Here is a 23,588-nt window from a genome sequence, read left to right on the forward strand (position 1 = left end):
GAAAATGAAATATGTCTCTTTTGTGGTTTTTTGTGTTACCGGCAAGATGGTAGACACAATTCTGCAGGCACCAAAAATACATGCAAATCTCTACAGATGTCCCTAACAAAAAACTTCACTTGCATTTGGTCCAAGCTGTCATGACTCCATTGATGTAGGTTACCATTTGGTTGAGCTCTTAAAATATTCTTGTCTAGCCATTCAGAGTCATTTTTCTAAAACCGAGAAAGAAAATGGAAAAGGAGACTTTAAATACTGTATCTATCACTCAAAACAGCATAGAACATGTCAATGAGGCAAATTTTCTTGAGAACATATTGTTCTAGTTGAAAAAGACAGACAAGTTTTTGAACATAAAAGTCTTTATTCAGGTCTAAAACAGAAGTGGCAAATGTTGCTACTGCAACATGGCAAATATATGAAAGATGTTAAAACATTTACATTTAATTTGCTATTATTCAATCTTAACTGAAATCTTAATCTTAAGCACAATACTCTAAACTTAGCAGGTAACTCAAGTGCCTAATATGTTGGCCCTTGTATTTAGTAAATTTTTTTCAACTGCATCAACAGTTGGGAACAGATTTCAACTCCCATATACAGAGAGAAATGCACAGTTCATTTGATACCCAGTGTTTAATGTAAACTGCCCAATGCAGTATAACACATATGTGTTCTTTTATAAAAAGTTATCTGAAATGTGTGATTCCAGCATAGACAAAAGTGAATTTTATTTATTTAGAAGTGGCAGCACTGTTGGGTGGGTCTCCTAAAGTTCTTGTGGGTTTGACTTCATATTTTCCTTTGTATCCACCCGCTGAGCTTCTGCCAAGCCTACCATGCTTCATTTCAGGCTCTCTCTTTGTACCTACTAATTAAGGACTTTCAATGTGTGCATGTATTATACAATCAAATATGATCTCACAGACAGATTTAAAGAAGTAAATGGTTGCAAATAGTAGCTGATTTTTTTTTTCTCTTTTGAGACATACAAGCTGTCATACACAAAATGTAAAATATTTCTGCAACAATATTGATATCAGAACATGAGAAAAACCTGGTTGTACTAACAGACACACTACTTCATTCCTCACTGCTGACATTCCTCTCTGCAAACATTTTGTTCATGTTTTGTAGCCTCTATATGCACACTTGGCTCCTCTGCTCCTACTTTGATAACTCTGCTGCCCATTGGCTCTTCAAAGAATATGTAAAAGCATAACTAGATAACATAAAAATAGGCACACTGTAAACCCTTAATGCTAGTGCAGATATTCTACAGCATCTTGAAGCCATCCCATGTAATCTGAGAAATTATTAGAACCCATAACTAACAGAAACATGATCAGGCAAAAATGGCCCTGTTAACTAACACATCCCAGGAAAATATGTGCTCTATCAGGTGAAGGGTCTGACAGTATATTAAGTTGCTATTAACAGTTTTATCCTGTAATTCTCACTTGCATTGTGCTTTGCAGCATTTAGTCAGGTAGAAAAACTGATATACTAATTTCCAGAGAGGAAAATGAGGGAAAGAGATTTCAATAGTTTTCAGCTTTTCACACTGAGATCATTCTAAGGTTCAATCTGGTATCAGACTTACCACAAGTGAGCAAGAAGCCTAAAATTGCATTTCTGACTATTGTTAGGAATTAAAGGTCAAGTGACTTTTGTTGCAAAAGTAGAACTATTAAAAACATACAGCTGGGATAATATGAAGGATATTTTTCTTACCTGTACTGTTACCTGAGATTTCTTAAAATAATGAAACTGGAGAAAGTCAATGTGATTCAATTCAGCTGTCATATCCCATTTGCGGGTTTGTTGTTGTTGTTCTGTGATGTTGGACAATCTTAAAATAGTCATTTTTATCTTGTTTTAAATTAAGTTTATATTCATTTAACCTTTGTTTTTGAAATACAGCTCAATATTTGCCTTACTACTCTTGCAGAATAATATTAATAAATGTAAAAACCATCTCCTAATGACATTCTTGTAAGAGGTTGGAGGGATTTTTTGGAAGCATTCCAGTTGAACTTTATAAAAATTGACTTCTACAAAGTTAGCATTGTATGTAACATTTCATTTTTGTTCTTTTATTTTAGTAATCTTAAAGAAATCCCGGTTTTAGTGATCACATGTCCTCTAACAGCAGAAATGGTACTTGTCTTTGATTTGTGTCTGACATACTCTTCTAGAATTTTGTTCTTTGGTATTAGGCATTTGCAGTGTTTAGTTTAGTGGTGATTTCTCTTCTGTTTATAAATTATTTCAATGTATGGGGAATAGTTTGTCTTGTCAATCAATTAACTTTATGTGGATAAAATGATGCCTGGGTAAGTGACTGATATACCAACTAATTGAGGGTTTGCAAAGTGCAGTCCGATCTGCTTAGATCAATGTTCAGTACCACAATAAATATGCTCAAGATCTCAAGAAGCTATTTTATCCTCTTCCTATCCTGTAAATAAACAAAGAAAGTCCAGAGCCAAAGAAATTAAATTTTTCCAGGCTTTTATTTAGTTCATTAAGTCTGAAAATTCTGGTTTTCCTTTGAGGCTTTTAACTTTCCCAAAGATTATATTTTGCAGTTCAACACTGCAGGGGTACCGTGAGCAACCTTGTTTTATGTCTTTCCCATTCTTGAATTCCAGTCTAATGAAGGTAGCCATGTGTAATACACATGCTTTACATGAGGAATTTAGCTGAGCTTTAGAGTGGGCAAGTACTTGTATATTGTTTTGGGGTTTGTTTTCCTGTTTTTAAGCATTTATTCTTTGTTGATTCATTATTCCCAAGCTCTGTTACATCTATTTTTTTCCATTCTGAACAGATGGCTATAATATCTTGAGGAATCCTTGTCAAGTCGTAATTAATTATACTTACATGTAAACACTTCTAATACCTTTGTTCTAATACAAAGGCTTAACAAATAATTTGCTTTTACTTTCTTTTGAAAGTCTCCACAGTTCCTTGTTTGTATTTAATAATAGGTGGAAATACATAATGGCATGGACAGGTTGACAGTCTTCATAAGCACAAAGACTCACAATTCATGCTAGCTGCCACCCTGAAATTCTTCAAACAACCCTGACTTGGATGAGAACTTTTCTTGAGCCAGGGGGACTTTTTGGTCCTATTGATTTTAGTGGAAGAACTGGCAATTCTTGTCAGACAGAGCACTTAGCAGGAATGGAAAGACAAAGCCTCCTACTCTGAAAATGTAGTTTCTGCAAAAACAGATATGTGGGTAGATATGTGGACAGATGCCTTTCTCGTTAGAATATATGGTCTGAACAGCTATTCCCAAGAGTTTTCTTTTGTTAGCAGAAAGTCTTAATGTTCCTCCCTCAGATCAGCTCAACTTTCAACCTGGATTCTTCTCTCCTGGAGAGTTGTTTCCAATTCTTTTTGCAGGTTAAACTGGCAGCCTCTGGCATGAAGTATCTTGGAACACCCTTGGATCTCTTGTACAAGAACCAAAATCTGGTTGAAAGGTGGGGTCTTGAGGAGACACAGTGATTTTGCTTTCTGACAGAGAAGATATCAATTTCATGCTATTGCTTGACAGACTTTTCCAGACTTAACTGAAGACCAATGTGAATGTTTTCTCTGGGTTTCATGCATTAAACTTTTTGAAGATTGTCTCCCTCTGAGCAATAAACTCTTTTTCAACAAACCAACAACAACAACAAAAAAAAAAAAAGGTGGCCAGACTCAGCACTCTGTAAGTGCCGTTTCCAGTTTAAGCACTCTTGAAATCTTTATTTTAAAAATGCTGAAATAAAGTCCTTAAAAATTGTCCAGTATTTATAAACTGATATCACTACAGCAAGCTGCAATGGGATTTTTGGGTGTTGGATACATTTAAAAATCAGCATGGTTATTTAAAAATGTACAACCATGTTTGATCACTTCTGGCAACAAAATAAGGTCTAAGTTTATACACTTGCATGCTCTTACCTACTCAGATACAGTCATTCAGTAATCCCAGTGGATACTATTTAACTCAAAAATAGCATTCAGCCCTATAATTTCTCTGCTGGCATGCAGTGCCACACTATGCCCTACAAGTTTCTTTAACTTACTTTCCTAATTAAAGTTTGTGAGGAACTAGACAATTGTTGTTTAGGATGGCTATAAATAGCATTTGATTATGTAATGGCATAGGATAAATTTTCTCTAATTTAGTTAGTGATAGAATAGGGTGCATGATATCTGCCAAGGGTTTTGCTGATATGCAGCCTTCTGTAGACATAGAACTGAGTCTTGGAATTGCTTTGATCTTTTCATGTCACCTCAAAAAGTAATCAGCCACATCAAAAAGCCTTATTACATTTTTGCTCAATGGATTTTGAAATATCCTCAATTTCAAGAGTTTAGCCTATGACTGATATTACAGTGAGCTTTCTTTTTATTGGTCATTTCAGATCTTGTTGCTCTAGTTCAGAGCTTGTGAGCCATCATTCTCCTTCTGCTTTCGGACTGATCCACATTCAGTGGGATAGTTGTAATTTGCACATTGTATGAGAGGAGCTTATCAAACTGAAAATTTCTTTTAATATGAAAGTTGGTGGGATGCACTGGATAGGAGTGCAGAGTGAAACCAAACTTTCAAGAAGAACATTATTAAAAATTCAAGTTCAGGATGTGCACCATTCCCAAAATTTCAGCTGTTCAAATTTGCTGTAAATAGTGATGACTTTGCTGTAAATTTTGCATCATGAGTTGGGCATATTTGTGTTCTATCATTAAAGCAAATTTACACAACCTAACAGGAAAGGTATAATTAAAATTCAGTTGATACAAAGTTTGTCACTTTTTAATGCAACCCTGTCAACTGGGGTTTCATGAATGTGATTGCAAGAAATGCTTTTTCCAATGATCTGAGTTATTTTTATGGTAATGATTATTCCAGTTCACATTATAATGACTTGATGACATGTGTTTCCTTGTCCTCATCCTGTAGGATATGATCATTCTTCCTTAGATAAGTATTTTCAACTATTTATTTCATGATGCTATGCTGCAGTATTGAAGGAGAGGAGAAATTGTTTGGCCTGAAAAAAGAATTGTTTTCTACAAGTCTAGCAGTTTTCGCTGGACTGTTTGACTACCTTGCCAAAATTTGTCATCATCAATGGTTGCTTCTCTCAATTCTGCTTTTATTCATATCATGTATATTTTCCTATACATAGGTTTCAATTTATAGCTAGAGAAAAATAGAAGTTCAATAGCACCTTGTTGTAAAGGAACATATAGCTTATTTATTTGAATTGGGCCCAGGTGAAACTTTGTGCCACTAATGTTAGTGCACCTTTGCACTTCGAGACCATTTGAAATAAGGTGAAGCTATTTTATGGAATTATAGATTGTTTAAAGAAATACAAACAGTGTGATTGAAGATATAACATCAAGCATGGAGTAGGAATAAGTTTTATTACTGAGCAGAATGAGAACACAACCACTCCATGTTTCTTGCAGTCTTTTACTAAGTATTCCCTTATTATTATCCTGAACATCTCCCAGAGGCTGCAGCATGCTTCTGTACCTGGTTTATGATTATATTATGCTGAGATAAAATCTTAATGGTCCTTTTTAAGCTCCTTTCCTCAGATACCATTTTCAGAATGCGGTTGTTTACTATTTTCTTAAAATGAACTGTATAAACCAGAAATTTTCCCCTTCCTAGGAGTTCTGGGGATCTATTTTTGTGTGCTTTGTTTGGCTATACAGATCTGCTGCCTCTTAATGTAGCACTGGAAAAATGATTATCAGATTACCTTTAATTTTACCTTTAATTTCTGCCAGGCAGAAGCAATAATCATTATAAGAGTTTTGTTCTCTGAACCTACTTCTAGTCTCATTACTTCTACTCTCAAAGGCAACACATTGTGAGAAGGGTTAAATTCTTTACATTGCAGTGTTACATATGAGAAAGGGTGTTTCAATGTTTATTTTAGGCTCAGCCATTAATTTTGTTCAGGATTCTGCACTTAATACAAACTTTTTCTGCAACAAAAGCAATTCTAGCAGGTCAATTCAGGCTGCATATTAAATTTAGTTCTAGTGATGGGATGAATGTGCTATAAAACTCCGCTTGCAAAACTGCTTTTTTTGTTCAAGGAAAGCATGAAACATGAACATTATTTTCTCGGGTCATCATCACAGAAAAATATATTTTTCCTAAATCCTCTTGTTGTTTTGGATCACACAACAGTAAAGACTGCACTGTATTTTTTTTATTTTCTTATTCAAAAAGGGTGGAGTATTTCTGTGTGCTTTGCCATTCAAACATTCCTGGTGGTTCTATTTTCAACTAAAAATTGTTAAATTAGTAACAGATGTGCTGATTCTTTTGACTGAAACAGGGCAATTTTTTCTACTGTATTTTGAATAAAGTTTTTTAAACATTTACTGATTATTGAACCCTGAGTGCTAGTTTTTGTTACCAGCCTTCAGTGTAAACAGTATCTTACATCACAGAAATCTCACTGAAGTCAGTGGGGAGTAACCCTGATATTACAAGTAGGATAAGGGGCAGCAGAACACATTTGGATTGACCATAAAATGCAGCTTATGGAGCTAGACCTCAAGGTGCAGCATCCCAGTATTGCATTTCCCAACCTGTGTAGGTATGTTTTCTTAATGTATCATCCCCACTTACACCAAAATTGCAAAGCAGGTAGCCCAGAAAATAACTGACATACATGCATACATATCTTATTGGTAACACTGGTCCACAGACACAAAACATATAGAAAACTCTTGCACAGCAGAACTCCTGGGAAACTTTATATTACAGCTCTTGTGCACAATGAATTTGGGGGGTCTCAGTAGCATGAGGGAAGGCTTGTGAATAGGACAGAAGAAAGACGCTAGAGGAAAAAAAAATCCCATTTATGGAATACCATTCTGAGGTTTGAGTTACAGCCATGAGGTTGAATTAGAGGTGGAGCTATTTTGCATTTGTTACACAGTTTGAGTGTGAGATTCCTCCCCATTTCTGCTCCTGAACTATCTTCATTACTGTAATTTATTTAAGTGCAAGTCTTATTCTTTCTCTTTTCTTGCTTATTTATTGACATATATGTACTCATGATAACACAGACGCTGCTGTAACCTTTCTTTATTAAGCCTTTGATTTTTTTGTTAATGATAATACAGAGGCCTGATTTCTTACTTGGATCTGTAGATCATCTAGCAATGAGAACTGATAAATAATGCAGACTGTAATACTTCTCTGTAGTGATTTTTTATAAGATTTGAAGGTCAAATAGGTCTTGACCTTCTGGCACATCAAAGGAAACAAACACCATGTTGAAAATATTAGACAGGAACCTACCATTTTTGTAAGTGCGATACGTGCTTCACTTAAAAGTGGATTAAAAACATTCACCAAGGGGGATAAAGGATATACATAAATAAAATAAACTGTTTTATTTTTCTTCCAAGAATGCTGAAAATATTAAAGGTATGTTTAGGAGCTAATATGAAACAGAGATGAAATTACAGAAGCAAATAGCTGTTTGCTGTTGTTAAAATACCTCTGGCTTGTGCTTAAAAATATTTCACATATTTTTAGTTTTTGAAGTTTGGTTTTACTTTTCAAAGTTGTTTTACTTATGAACATTTTAAGTTGTCTTGAGAAATTTCATAGCTCAAACATTCAGACTTTAGACAGGTGAAACAAACTTAATTTTTCAGATAAGAGAACTCGTTTGTCAAAATTCTTTCATGTTGCTGGAACACTGAACTAATCTTTGGGTGCTTTAAGACCCCTGGGCTGACTTGCTGTATTTGTCTAAATAGGAGTTAAATAAATGTAAAATGTCTGTCTTTTGGTGACTCTAAGTAGTTACTTTTTCTTTTATTTTCCTTTTTTTTTTTTTTTTTCCTTGGGCAGGAGGAAAGATGTCACTTGGATGTCAGGAAGCTTTTGAAGTTTTCAGGCAGGACCATGCTGACAGTATAACCATTGAGGACAACAAAGAGCTTCTGAAACAGAGGTGAGTGTCACAGCAAGATACAGCTGGAGGCAGACATCCAGGATTTCATGATAATCTGAGTAGGAAGGCATAACTTTACACCAGACATCCCAGGCTTCTGTTGAGAAATCATTATAGAAAATTCACCTTTTCTTGTTGAGGATATTTCATATTCAGAAGACATTGAGTGGTGGCAGAATAAAAGTCTGGATAGACTATGAAAGTAGCATGAGAGATCTTAGTGCCTCTTTCCTGTGGTTTAATTCCATCTTATCTTCATAGCCATGTTGAAGCAATGTGGTAAATGGCATTCATGATCATGAATTATCTAAAGGAAGTAAGATCCATGTGACTGAATCAATTACTGCAATTTCCATTGTCAAAAATGCTTTGTTGGCTTCAGCACTGAGTTGGACAGTGAGCTAGGAGATGTTTAACATATGCTTTTGTCTGTTGTTCCTAACTTGTTTGCCAAGTGATTTTAGCTTCTCTCTCTGCCAGTTTTTCACTCAAAAACAGAAATAATAGTTTCCTCTTTCACATTTATTGTTCATGTTGGCAAAACTCTTCAAAGTCTTCAAGTGAAGATGGTGAGAATGGTAAAACATTGAAAACACGAATTTTCAAAAATCAGATTTTGAACATCTCAGAAATTAATCCACCAACGCTTGTCCCTGTTGATTGGATAACAGTACTGCTTCAGTGTCTATTTTTCAAGTGCTAACCCTCCTTGTACTCCAAGAGAAACACAAGCGGGTTTTTATTTTTTTTGTTCTTTGTTGTCCTGGTGTTTTCTCCTTCTCCACGTTTCTCCTGCTTTCTTCTGCTTTCTTAACAGTATTTTCCCCCTTAATAGGCATGAAAGACATTGTTTTCAGGGCAAGAAATGATCTCTATATCTCTGCAACTTATTAAAGATCCTACTATTTATCACTTTTCTGAAGTGGCTGACTTTATTCCTGGGTCTACAACTCCACAGGGACATAAATTGCCAAGGTATTAGATGTATTTTAGAATTTATCCATGTAAATTGGATGTTTAGCAATGCCTTTCTTCTAAACAATATGTCAGATGATGCTGCATCACTGTGCCATCACTGCATAAACAATTACACTACAATCATTTCTGGCACTGCTGTCTGTTGAGCAGAACACTTCACGGTCACAGCATGATAATGGGAGCAATACAGTTCCGAGCCATGCCCTGAATTTCCTCTAGTTAATTACCATACTTCCATATTTTCTCTGTTTGTTATTACTATGAAACAAACTGTTATTTCCTTCTGGTTTCAGAACGTGTAATAGAGATGGGCAGAACCCACAAAGTTTGACATCAGATTTGCTTTCCCTAAAGGACAAAGAGATTCATGCTAATGCTTGAGAAACCCCTCTCTAATATGCATCAGCTGATTACAGAAATCAGTGCTGATTTGAAGGCTGACACCCTGGACCAAGACAATTTTCCGCTGCCATTTGCAGTCATTTATAGCATGGTGGCTATAGCTCCAAGTTTACAGTGTTCATCAAAATGGATTTATATCAAGTCCAGTCTGTAATTTGAAATGCAGCCGCTGAACTAGCATTTACACAAAAGCTCTGTTACCCAGCCAGTGTTCAAATTGCACAGGAAGAAGTGTGTGGACACCACATGTTTAAAGGTTACCATAACTTCCATTTATACGTAGGCCTCTTATGTTAATAATTTTGTTCATAGTTTCATAACCACTTATGTAATACCACAAACAATATTTGATTCACAAATTACTTATTTTTAGCTGTCTTAGTTTTTCCGTTGGGTATTTTCGTTAGATTTTCTTGGCTTGCTAATTATATCATTCTCATATTAATTGAATGGTGAACTGTGACTGAGCATAGTTGGAAGTTTGACTGTGAAGGTCGCAACTCTTGCTTGGGCTATGAAATTATTCATATAGATTGAATATATATGGTCATACATATACAGTCTTTTTTTTTTTTTTTTTGGTAACTACCTGTGTACAAGCAAACAAATACTGAAAAGCATTTGTCTTGTTAAAAAAAATATACAACAGAAATATTGTTTTTAACATAAGCTTTTCACCTACTACTTCAGAGGTCTGTACAGGGGCAGCAGCTCAGTAACTTAGTACCATCTCTGGATTTGAAAGTGGGGAAGGCTAAGTAGTTAAGCATAACTTCTCTCTGAAGCTCATTTACTGACTTACTGTTCAAGTGAAAGAAAATAGATTCAAGCTATTATTGTAGGACAGTTTCCTATGGGAAGTAGCTTTGTAAGATAGGAAAGGTGATCTTCTAAAGCTTAGTTTGCAGGTAATGCAAACCAATTCTTTTTCATTTTTCTTCTGGATGTTAATAATGGCTGCCCTGCTTAAAAAAAAAGCTGTGTTAATGCCCAGACAGAATCAGATTTCTGCAACTTGGACTTTCTATACTTGAACTCCAGAGAACTTAATAATATCCTGTTTCTCACTGTGACCATGTTCTCTTAGCATTGTTTGTCTGAGGAGGAGAAAAATTAGTCTAATTTTCTGGTGAAATACGCTACAAAGAAATCTTCCAGCTGAGCCACTCCAACATAATATTGCATACTACACAAAGCTTTTAAATCCCATCCTAGTCAATATTTCCAGTAGTAAAATTCTACTGAGGTAGATGTGATGTAAAGCTAGTTTCCATTTTGTTGTTCTCCATTAATTTTTTCCACTTTCTTCTTTCCTTGCTTTCTGTGTTTCAGCTGGTTGGCAGTTAACTTGTTTTTTCAGTACCTATGGATGAGTTCCATGGAAAGGATGAGTTTCACTTAGGTCACTTGTTGTAATTTCTAATAATTAAAAATGAGCGGATATTCATTTAATTCACTAAAAGTCTCCATTCTCTCATTAGACAGCCTCTGAATTTGTCTTGGTTCGCATTATGACTTAGAGATTGGTTTTTCAAGATGTTGATTTTTTAATTACTGACAGTTTCATTTAAAGAGCAAAATCTTTGCAAAAAATGCTTGTTCCACTAAAATTAGTGGCTAAATTCACTTTGGAGTTTTATCATACAATATTTATCTTGTATAATAAGTAATAGAAGCCATGATTTGGCAACTTCAGCATTTCTATGGAGTAGTCTCCATGTAGAATACACATATATGCTTTTCAGCTAACGATGTAATTATTCACTCATCACCATTCATAGCAATATCACCTTTACGCTACATAATATCACCTTTTTCCTAAAGCAGTATCAGAAATAGCCTTTTCCCTTTTAATATTAGAGTAAAATCTTACGTCTTTATCTGGTTTATTTTGTTTGACTGTGATTCATGGTCACAGATGGAAGTTGTTGGACTGTCATAAATTAATGCTAAATTTCAGTTTATGTTACTGTGCCAGTTTATAAACTGTGCTGTTTGAGAAACAGATGCATGGCCCATTCCACTATTGGCAGTAACTTATGAATAAGGGCTGGATAGATAGCTGACTTCAACTTGTCCAGCTAAATCTCCCTGTGAACATGAATCAGAGTCAATAGTCAATAGGAGATTTGCCTCAGGAATTACTAAGTGATTTGCCTCCTGGGAGCTAAGAGAGAGAGACACTTCAGAGTGTCTCCCTTTGATCTTTACACTGTCTTCAAGGTCTCTTTGGGTGCTCTAAGTCACCACCAGTGGAAAAAGCTTATATAAAGTCTCACAGATGTTTCAAAAGCTTCTGCTTTCCTTATGTAAGAAACAGTAAGTGCTGAGGAACCCTCCAGCTTCAGCCATTTGGCCATGTTGAATTCAGCCTTGAAAGCAAATGTTCATGAGCAGATACAAATGTGGGCACCTGAAATTCTGACTTGTTCCAGTTTTACCGAGAAATGGACTAATTGAGAAGGGGCGATTTTCCAAACCCCACCTCCCCGGGGAAAGTTATATTTCTTTATTCTGTTTTGCCATTATTTAAGGGAGCGAGAAATACAATTTGTGGATTTCCATGGTTACTTTTGTTAGACCAAGACTATTCCAGATCAACTGAAGGCTTGCTTAACAGTTAAGCATTACAGTTCTTCCTCCACATTCAGCAAGGTTCGCCTTCTGCAGATCCAAGTAACAATTCAGAATTCCATGTCAAGCCTGATGTCCTACAACAAATGCCACAATGCAGCAAATCATCCTTCTACATTTTAAACTATTATTATTTAGACTATGGCAATTAATATTTCTTTGAACAAGCCTCAGTTCTCTCAAAGACTCTTCAGACTTTGCCGTTGTACATTGACTGGATTGTCATTATTTTTACAGTAGAATATACTTGGCATTTGAAAGCCTGACATGTATGCCATTTGTCCTAAACATTTTTATACAGTACTGAGTTAAATAAGTGTAAGAGAATAATTATGACAACAACTGCTGTATAAGATTAGAAAACTGGCAGAAAAAAGCACAAAAGGAGAAGGCATCAAGTTATAGTCAACTGTAGGGAAAGCAGAGAATATAAGTGAATTTGTAAGGCTCTGTAGGCAGCTGTTTCTTAATGCTATGCTTAGATATGACACCTTTCCTAAAGAGCAAGACACAGTGAGCAGGATGCTAAATAACACTGAGGTGAGCATCAGTGCAACAACGTGTTGCAACATAGAAAACAAACTTTTGATCATTAGAATATTTTAAATATCATGTGAAGATTTGATTGTTTGAATATAATGAGGAAGTGGTCAATGGATCAATTTAGAAACATACCTGGTGGACATTTCCCATTTCATCATTTCCGTTTTTTATTTGAGGTCAAGCTATTTGCTTATTGCAAAAAGAAAGTTTCCAAAGCCTGGTTCATTGATTTGTTTCTATCCTTCTCAGCCTGCTTCTTGCTTGCTATTTGCATGTATCTATGTGGCTGGTTTGGGCTTGTATCAGTATTTGAGCAGTAGCTGAATATCATCCAAAAGTCTGCATTCACATACAGACAATCTGTAGAAGAATAAAATAATATAGTTTTGTCACACTTTCTCATATTTCTGTTTGAGAGGTTTCTTAGTGACTGGGCTGCACATTTTCACTCAGCACAAACAACGATCGTCAGCAATATGCAAATTAGAGGCTGAAATTTGAGAATTCCTGGTGAGCAGAAGGTCTAATACTTTCAAATATTTTGTTTTGGCTTTGCTTGGGACTTTTTCTTTTATATAACTGAATGTTAAAACATTGCAAGTAATGTAGCATGTTAAATTTAATATTGCAGTGTAATATGAATGAATATTTAAGAAAATCCAGTTGTTGTAATTGAAATCACACAATTTTTTAAATTAGAAAGTTAAATACATTTGTTTTGTCTGTCTAGTAAACCTATGTGTTGCATGATTTCTTTTAGATTGGACAATCTTTTCTGATGGAAAACCATTTCCAACTAGTTCTATTTACAAATCAGAAAGTAGTCCTGACTAATTCTCTATTTTATTGGGAAGAACTAGCTTAACTAGTTGTTCTTTAGATTAATTCTGTGTCATTATGCTTGCATTGACAGGTATGCTGAAGCTAAATGCCTTGGAGAAAAATTAAATAAAGTGAGAAATAAAATAAGTGAGTACATTTTAGCTTCATTTTACCTTTTAGCTGATGAAATCACAGCATTCAGAGGATATTGGAAGAGATTCTAGTTTCTTAAAAAAAAAAAAAATAAATGCATTACTAAGATTTACAATAAGGTAAATCATTAGCTGATGATAGCAGTAATAATTTTATGTACCATTTTGTTATTATTTCAAATACCGTAATGTAAAAACCAGCTCCCTTCTTTACTTGACAGGTTGTCTGAAATTTATCAAAAGAAGTTAATGTATTAACATTGGATTTTATGAATTTTATTTTGAGATAAAAAGATCCAAATCTATCATTTCAAATAATAATATTTATAGATTAAATATCGTATTTATCTATTAATTAATATAGCTTCTGATAAAAGGAGATTTCATTGTTGAATTACCCCTCTGCACTTCATTTGTGCAGATTAATTAGAGCAATTCTGAGGAGTGTCTGGGTTTTTTTGTCATTTTTTCCCTTTAGGGTCTCAACAGCATATGCTTGGCTTCTGGTTTCAGATTTTTCAAAACCAAAAACCACCTATAGGTACATTAAACCCCATGCTAGGTCTTATCTGATCTTCCTAGCAGCCTTTGATATGCCCCTGGTTGAATTCTGAGTCCTGTCGCTTCCAAGTCTGTAGCTCATTTCCTAAAAATTTGCTATCTAAGCTCTCTCAGATGCAAAACACAGTTTTGTCCTCTTCTGCTGAAGTCCTTGGAGACCAGGTCCATGTTTTTCTGTATGCACACATTCAGGTGACACAAGTCTCTTCAAGCTTCCAGATACAGGCTGTGAGGGACTAGATTTAAATGTAATCTGGCACCCAGGTCCAGTGGTGTAGACCTTGCTCTTAGTTTCTCTCTCTTTCCTCTTTGGGTGGCATCAGCACAGACATGGACAGTGAAGTCATTATCATCACTTTTTGTCTTAAAAGAGCAGTTGGATTCTGGGAAAGGACAAAAAAACTCATGGAACTCCTGACAAGTACTCTGAACTTTCACCATAGTCATGATTATATTCTCTGTGGTCATGAATGGCCGCTACTGCCAAATTCCCCTCCCAATCACGTTTGGGTACACCACAAGTCCCTCAGAGATATTATGCAGTATATTTAAAGTTATGTCAGTAATGCAGAAAACCTCAGCCATGTTGGCACTGTGTTTTCAAACCCCAGCACAAAGGATGTTTGGAAGTGACCCAGAACCAGAGGCATCAGGTGCTGAGCCCTGCTGCAGCTGTTTTCTGAACACTGGGTTATTTCTACAGGACATGACACTTGAGCAAACCTGCCTTCTTTCAGCAGGCTCATTTGTCTCCTTCAGACTGGCCAGAACATAAATATCAGTACAGAACTTGTGCATGGATATCAACAGATTGGCCCATGCAAGTGGAATTTTAATATCCATCTTGCAACTATGAGTCGGTCCAGTGTCCATATAAGCTCACTTAAATCCCACCGAGCTGGCTTTTTCCCCTAGTAAACTTGGAAAAGCAGTTTAAAGTTACTGTGGAGGACAATGCATGTTATTCTCTGAGCAACAGGAAGCATCTCTAAGGTGAATAACACCTGCAGTGTTTGGGCAGTGGTGTGCACAGGTGAGCATGAGCCACCACATCAGGATACAACCTCCTTTTTTCTGCTGCCATCTTGAAGTCTACATTGTCCTCCTTTAATTCTTTCTCCTAGATTTTACTCTTTGATAAGTCCAAGACATTTTGTGGCCTAAATGAAGTAGAGCCAAAGAAAGCACTGAGTGTTAAACTTCTTTCTCTTGCTGAAGGTGAAATCCATTTTGGAGCAGGCATACTGAACACCAGCAGTGAAGCCACACACAAGCACATCTTCCGCAGTTCCACTGCAATTTGAAGACAGAAGCCTAGCAGCTACCTTATAGCTGTTGCAAATGTCTTAGGGGCAGAACAAATGTTTGAACGGTGTGAGAAACACTGCAAGTGGTGGGACATATGCCAGTCCTGAAGGTACCTCTTGTAGTGTCATGTCGGGACAGGACTTGTGTGGTCTATAAGTTCCTTGTGATTTGCAGTAGTCTACAATAGCAGCTCTCAGAAAAAAAATGTAGCACAGCAATGTAGATGTAGCCTCTCAAGACTCTGTCTCCATAGATCCCAGCAAAATCTAAAAGAAATTCTTGGTTTGGACTGAATTGCTGTGGGTTTTTCCCCAGTAAGTTGGGCAAAACTTCTGATAGCTCTAGTGCAGCAGAGTATGGATTTTGCTGCAATTAAAAGCATCTGGTTTAAAATTTGGTTTTGGTTAAGTGCTAGAAGTGAAACAGAAGTATATTTGGGGCACATGAGTGATAAAAAAATCTGAGTGCATATTCATATGTATATGTAACCTAAAAAACCAAACTGATCCATTGAACAAAACAATCAGCTGTATGAAAAGTTAGTAGTATTGTGCTGAACTTGACAATGCTTTTATGCCTCCTATAGGAATTTATAATAGCTTGTAGTCCACATTAATATTGCAAAGCACCTTTAAGAATCAAACTAGAAATGTCTCCATAGTTCTAAGACAAATTGCACAAAATTACACATTTTGGTTTTGTTTGGGTTTATAAAGTGCAGTTGCAAGTAAAGTGTTCTCAAATTGAAAATTGTTTTTGTTATTCTCCCCCTTTTTTTTAATTCAGTAGTAAAATGGAAAAGCAGTTGTTTCATTTAGTTCATACTGTAATCCTACTGTATAAGGAAGAGATTCCATCCGTGATGTATCCTTTTATAGCTATCCATATGCTGATCTATGCAGATTGTGCAGATGTACACTACTTTGTGGATGGTTTTTGAACTTGAGAGTGATCGTATTTTACAGTTCTTCCTTCATTTCTGTCTGTGTAACTTTATACATCATGTGAAAATTAGCACTCTGGTTAATATAAGTGCTACATTTTATTCATAGATCCTTTTCTCCTATCCAGCATTCTTTTCATCATAGTTGTTAATCTACCTATTAGCACCTCTCTAAAAACTATTCAGTCTTACATCCAGTAGGATACTTTCTGGCTTATTTAACTTAGTCAATGCAATTACACTAGTTTTTATAGTTTAGCAGCTTGAAACAATTTTTCAGTGAAATCTGTCTCATTGTAGCATACCTACTCAAAAGACCATTATAGATGCTAAGTAAGGTTACTAACTTGCCAAATTTTTACTGAAAATTTGGTAGGAGAAATAAGAGTCATCTGCAGCCTGCAACTAGATTTTAATTTACTTTTATTGTTGTTTTGGCTTCCTTAATCAGTCCTGGCTGCCTTGTTGTCCACAATCAAGAACAGATCCCATCAATATCAGTTTCTGTTGTTTCTAAGCTACACTTAATAGTATAAAACCATGCACCACAGAGGCCCTAGTGCCCATTTCATGCAGTCTGATCATATTTTGAGATAGCAACAGAGCTGGCTGTAACTTTTATGTCATAAATAACCTTTCCTTCTGACTTTGGAAATATTTGTGTTTTGCAGTAAAAAGTACACGAAATACTCCAACCACTTCTCAATTACACTAGCATTTCAAAAACATCAGGAAGTTGAAACTGGAAAAAGAATTTGCAGTAAGATTTTCATGGAAGGCTTTTGCTGGTGTTATTGCTTGCATAAAAAGATTAAGGAAAACAATGTCTAGATATAAGCTGCAGTTTAAGTGTAGAGTGATTACAGTATCAGGAATGACATATTGTGGCTAGCATGCCTCTTTGCTACTACACCACATATTCCTGGATTCTATCTCCTTTTGTGTTTAATAGCACTGCAGAGAATGCAGAGATTTTAAAATTATTTTTGTGGAAAATAATATGTATGTCTTAGATTTTTCATAATGCTTATTTTTCACAATTATCTCCTATTTTATTGTAGGATAAAAACTGTCTTTTTCTGGTACTGCATAAATACACCATCAAAAGGCAGGGAGATGAAGTATGGGCTCTGAACATGTAGACATGTCTGGATTGGTTTGAGTGAACTATTCAGAATTGTTTACACATGACTGGAGAACATACCCAAGGACTGGACTTTGAAAGACAAATACAGAAAAACAACATGAGTACAACTGGAAAAAAAATAACTGAGAGGTCAGGGAACTAATGAGAACTCACTAACCAGAGTAGGAGAATTGAAAAGTGGGCCAGCACTGATGTACAAGTAAATTTTTGCCTTCGTAGTCCAAGATTCAGAAACTTAAAAATGTGTATTTCACTAGCTTAAAATATATATATATATATATATATAGTGAAAAAACATGCTATGTCACTGCAAGTGTTTTTGTATTGTAACAAGAACTATAGATCCTTTTGGTACAGAAAAAAAGACTTAGTGAAGTAATTTGATGCTGAAACCAAGGATTTAATTTCAGAATAGTGAAGATACAGAATTTCTTCTAGCAAAAAAACTGAGTGATTGTTGCTAGCACATTGTGATGGGTCAACCTTGGCTGGCTGCCAGGTGCCTAACCAGCTGCTCTCTCACTCCCCTTACTCAGCAGAACAGATGAAGAAAGTAAGAAGAAAATGCTCATGGGTCAAGATAAAGATGGGGACATCAATTACCAGTTACCATCAGGGGCAAAACAGACTCAAGTTGGAGAAAATTAATTTAATTTATTTCCAATTAAAACAGAGCTGAGTGGTGAGAAAAAAAAAAAAAAAAAAAAAAAAAAAGACAAAGCCTCCGAAGTCAAAGCCTCTCTGCTTATCGGGCTTAGCTTTGTTTCTATTATACTGTTACCAACAAGGCAGTTTTACACTGTTGCCAAGAACATTCTCTGTGAAAGGATTCTGACAGTAAGGAGAAGTCTACATCTGAACAAACTGCAAAGCATTAAAGATCAAGAAAAAGGCCCAACTGCTATGACATTGATCACAGAGCAAATTAGAGTTGGGAGAATTTAAAATACTGTTTTCAGTGTAAATTAAACAGATATATTCATTCAGAATTTAGTAACGAAAAAAGTTGCCTATATACAAGAATGTGCTATGGCTTAGATGCATTTAAGATTAGTAAAGATTTCCAGTTCATCCCTAAAATGTCTGTCAACTTTGAGTATTTATACCACTATTAGATTTAATTTTTTCCTAAAGGAAAAAAAGCATACTCAATGCTATTTAATGCCCAAAGGGAAGCAGCTGTTGTTTTTAGTCTGTCCAGAAATCAGCTAACATTATGATTGAAGCTGGGAGAGGAAGGGCAAACTCATGTGGGAGTAATAACTGTGTGAGGAAACAGGCACTCTTGGAATGAAAAAGGGTAAGTGGGTGGATTATGTGCACATGATGCTGATGATGCAGCTATACCCACAGGAATGCTGAGATGTTGCACTGCTCTGCCTCATTTCAAGCTGTGATTTTAGTGTACAAGATCATAGGATACCAAAGCCAATTTTAATCTTCAGTGATGGCAAGTCCTACTATCGCAAAGCAAGGTTATTGAAAAGTCTTCCTTTAATTTGCTTGCAAATTATTCAAATGGTTGACCTTATGTACCACAGTTAGTTAATGGAGTGCTACACTGAAATGAAGAGGACTGGAGGAGAGTGGGGACAAGACATTGCAGTGCTCAAGGATAACATTGATTCTGATTCACTGTCTTGTACCTCACACTGCTATTTCTGTGAATGCGAAGTTAGATGTAAAACCTAATCAGATCCTAAAGATTGTAAAACCTGAATTTATAATCACCTTTTTCTCTATGTACAAGACTTCGTGTATGTATACATAAAAAGTATTTTGTTATGATGACTCTACCTCCCCATGGAGATAAGCCAAGTAGCTCTACTTTTAAACTCCAAAGTAAGAATATTTTGTTCAAGGTTTTTCTTTCCATGTGCACAACTTTATGAAGGACCTGATAGCAACCTTTTTGCATTGATAAGAAATGAAATAAGAGGAAGTTATATTTCTCAGGCAGAGGTGGCCTGAGAACACTCTATTGGCTACATTGTATATCTACATGGTTTTAGCTTCATATACAGGCAATAAATTACATTGAGAAAGGAGAATAGGTCAGTTAAGAACTATAATCCCAAGGATGATATTAGGAATGGGATGCATATTCTAGGCCACGATTATATGGACTGAAAGAACTGAGTGAAGTCATTTACCAGCAAAAAGCATTTTTAAACTTTTGTTGAAGAAGTATACGCACTTAGGAAAGACAGAATTTTTCTGTTGAAGAAAATTTCCATGCTTTACATTGAAGCTCAATGAAATGAAACTGTTGTGATGACTTACTATATGAAAAGAAAATTAATCAAAATGTTGCTTTCTTAAAGATCAATAGTATTGGTAGTATTATCTATTGATTTTATATTAACATGAATGTTCTGAGTCAGAGACATTAGCTTACTGGATATTGTTTCAGCTATGAATGAAGTGAGGCTATAATAAGGGAGAAATTACCAGGCTTTGAAACGCATTCCATTCTTCAGTGTAATATTCTGACACACTTATTCTTTTGTAGAAATAAACACTGAGACTTCATAGCTGCTGATTAGTATAATTCACTGTTCCAGTTTAATTCCAGAAAGTATCAAGTACTTACACAGACTTATATCTGATGTACGTGCTCAGTGAATTTTACTGGAAATGACTATACAGAAGAAAAATGGCAAGATTGGGTTTAAAAAGAGATTGAGAAACTCCAAGAAAGGTTACATTCCACAGGCAAATCTGTTTCAAATGAGATGCAAACAACTCATAAATAAATGAATTCAGTATGCAGATTTAATGAACAGATGACTCATTAATATCATTCTACAGTGTTTCATTCTTCAGGTAGCTTAGTATGAACTGCTGTTCTCAGCAGAGACCTTTAAAGCCCGTGGAAATTGAAATCTTGAAATTCTCACTCAAGAAAAACTGCAGCTGAGATCAGTTTGAGTTCTCCTTGTGTAAGGATTGAAAAGCAAATTCTGAAAATATTTCCATGTTTGACTTTATTGTTTTAGTTGATAAAAAGCATCAGGTATGGTAGTAATTGTTTTAAACAAACAAATAATACCACTTATACTATGAAATATATTGCAATATAGTCCACCGTCTCCAAAGCTGGCTCCTTGAACTGCATTCACAGTTTCACCAAACTTTATGCCACTGAGGCTGCTCAGCTGCCTTCTGATGTTGAGAACAATCCATTGTTGTGAGCTCAGTCAGCCACTTTAGCACTGTCCTCTATTGAAAAGCTGGTTATCTTTAAATATTTTCTCATTCCTCATCACCAGGAATGATACAACAGGTATCACATGTGGTCTTTCAAGTGCTTTTTCTTATTTACAAGCGTTTCACCCGATGGAAGTGATGTATACTGCCCTTAAACATTACACTGAGATCTGTGTCACAAGAGGTATAACTTGAAAGAACAGCAAGATAATCTTTTATTTGCTATTTATCTTGTTATTTGATCAGAGTCCATTCTTGATGCGGAAAGTCCCTGAGAACTAAGCATTAACATATCCGTCAATGGCTGACATTAAAAAACTAAGGATTTCAGATTTCCTTCTCAGACAGAAATCCAAGCAGTACAGTGAATCTGACATGCTCAGGATATGCTGAGCATGTGCAACTGGGCACCAGTGCAGCACAGGCTGTGCAACCCATCCAGCACATTCTATAGGTGTCAAACATCCTGCATGTGCCCAGATGACTTCTACAAAACTGGTTCCGTGTCGCTTGACGTGCATTCTGCGCATGCAGCGATTTATGTGTCCAGGACTTCCGGCTGCCAGGCAGCTGGTCCCGCAGGTGGACTGCTCAGTACCTGAGAAATTCCAGATGAACAGCCAAGTCAGTGATCTAGAATAAGGAGAAACAGTATTTTACCATGAGAAGTGGGGGATTTGGCAAGTACACATCAGTGCAGACTTGAATCTCTCTGAAACAAAAGAGATTGCCTGCCTGCTGCTTCACCACTTTTGTTCCAGCACGGGGTATATATATATATATATATATATATATATATATATATATATATATATATATATATATATATATATATATATATATAAATAAAACATCAATACACTTAGTCTCCACTTATTTCTCCTCTCCTGGGAAGCTGCCTGCATGTTGCAGATGTCCTCTCCCACTTGACAGAGTTAATCTTGGTCTTAAGACATGAGAGTTTTGTCAGAAAAAGTAACACGAGTGTTATTTCCACCATATTTAATCTCGGCTGTGTAATGATGCCGTTTACTCCCAAGAGATGTCACTTATGACTAACATAACAAAGCACATTAGCTCTGCAAAACCTGCAGCCATCTGTGAGAAAAACAGAAGAGAAAACAGGCCATGGGGACAAACAGTCCCCAGCTGTAATTTCCCAGCTGGGATGTTGTTCACTGTGGCCCAGTGCCTGGAAACCCCAGCCTGTTTCTGATCTCCAGGTCAGTATCAAAGCAGTCTTGTAATCAAGGAGGCATGTTTATGTGTCCACCAAAAATAGCAGTAGCTGTTAAAGCTGAAGCCATTCTGTATGGCTGACACGGTCTTCAGATTCTTTCTCCTTCATTTCTTGGCCCAACTGTTTTGCAACCTAATGCTGAAAAAACATAATTCTGATGTGTGTTTGTTTTGGATAAATATCTAATAATTGTGCCATCATGACTGCACTTTCGGAATCTATTTTTTAAATGTTACATTTTGATTTTTGGAAGCATAGAATTGGAAACACAGAAAACCAGCTGAGTTTCTGCAGATTTTGTTTTCTTAACCACCTCGTCACCATCTGCAGTTTGTTCTCTGTTAGAAATATGATTTACTTTGCAGGATGCTCCATCTTATTTTTCTGTTTGGTTACAACTTCTTCCATTTTAACTTATTTCTTTCTTGCTGTGATGAAATATAGTTTATTTTCACCCTGATTCTGCTAAGGTTCTTTTTCTACTGATGCCAAATTCACTTCAGGCATGATTTCTGTGGCTCAGTTTAGCCAAGGATCTGTAGAACACAATGTAAAAATGCTGTGATCTCTCACAGCGTCTTTCATAAGATCTCCCTCAAGGTGCTGTATTGCAGAATGGATGTCATGCACAGACCTGCCATGTAGCTGCAAAATGGTAACTGGTTGCTACCATTTTGGGGCAGACTCAGCACTGTGATGAAAGTTTCCACAACAATTTTCTTGTTCTAGGAGCAGCCAGTTTGCTCATAATATAAAGCAGAGTGACAGAAAGATATTTTTCTTGCTTGCTGGCAGTTTAGTGAAAGGTTCATGTTACTGATTTTTTTGTTTTTTCACAGTGTTCATGGTGAGTCAGAGTAATCAATTAACTGCCTTGTTTGTAACAGCAAATCATATTTTTGATTTACATGAGAATTTGTAAATCTTAGAATCTCAGAAGTCACTGCAATGTGAGCAGGGCTCACATTGTGTTGGAATAATGCAGTCACACTTCCTTAGTGTAATTCTTAACACCCTATGATTAGGCAATTAATAATAAAGTAATACTTTTAGCTGAGTGAGGGTCCTCAGGAAACTCATAGTAATATGTACAAACAAGGAGAAAAAAACAGACAAGAACATAAACTCAATTATAACAGCCCGTAAAGCATTACTGTGCCTTTCTGAAATCAGGAGAGGCAATCCATCTTTGTTACACTTACTGTAGGCAATGTAAATATTATAGGTCTAACTCTTATCTCGCTTCAGATGTATACCTGGACTGGTGCAGCTGTACCAGAGCTGTCTGTTCCGCTGCTGGACCCCCGCTGGGTCATACTTGGGTAATTGTCAGACAAGACAGTCTCTCTGTCCTTAGTGTAGGATTTTACTTCCCTGCTCTGTTAGAGCTGAGACTGACAAGAGAACCAGGGAGCCCTAGCAGCTTTCTGGCAGCCTTTCTCCTTTTTCTGCTCCGCCTTATAAGAACTTGATACCGTCTTCGGTAGCATAAAATCATCTTTGCAGGAGCACTCAGGAAAACTTTTTTTGAAGGTACAAGTTTTTTGGCTTCAGGGAGCAATGCATATGTTTATGCCAATGCTAAATATTGCCCATTGTTTCAGAGTATCTTACATATGTTTGTTTTTACTTTTAAACA

At 36.0% G+C, this 23,588-nt stretch overlaps 1 protein-coding gene across 1 annotated transcript in view; it reads left to right on the plus strand.

Annotated features, from left to right (window-relative positions):
- KIF6 (kinesin family member 6) overlaps positions 1 to 23,588 on the plus strand; it is a gene marked incomplete at its 3' end in the record, with an annotated part of 147,333 nt that overhangs the window by 89,146 nt on the left and 34,599 nt on the right. The window contains exons 14-15 of the mRNA XM_082048141.1: positions 7,907 to 8,009; positions 13,480 to 13,535. Coding sequence (XP_081904267.1) covers positions 7,907 to 8,009; positions 13,480 to 13,535 — 159 coding nt within the window. The remainder of the gene's footprint in view (positions 1 to 7,906; positions 8,010 to 13,479; positions 13,536 to 23,588) is intronic.

The sequence above is a fragment of the Streptopelia decaocto genome, assembly GCF_964273445.1.
Source record: "Streptopelia decaocto genome assembly, chromosome: 3".
Taxonomy (NCBI): Eukaryota; Metazoa; Chordata; class Aves; order Columbiformes; family Columbidae; genus Streptopelia; species Streptopelia decaocto.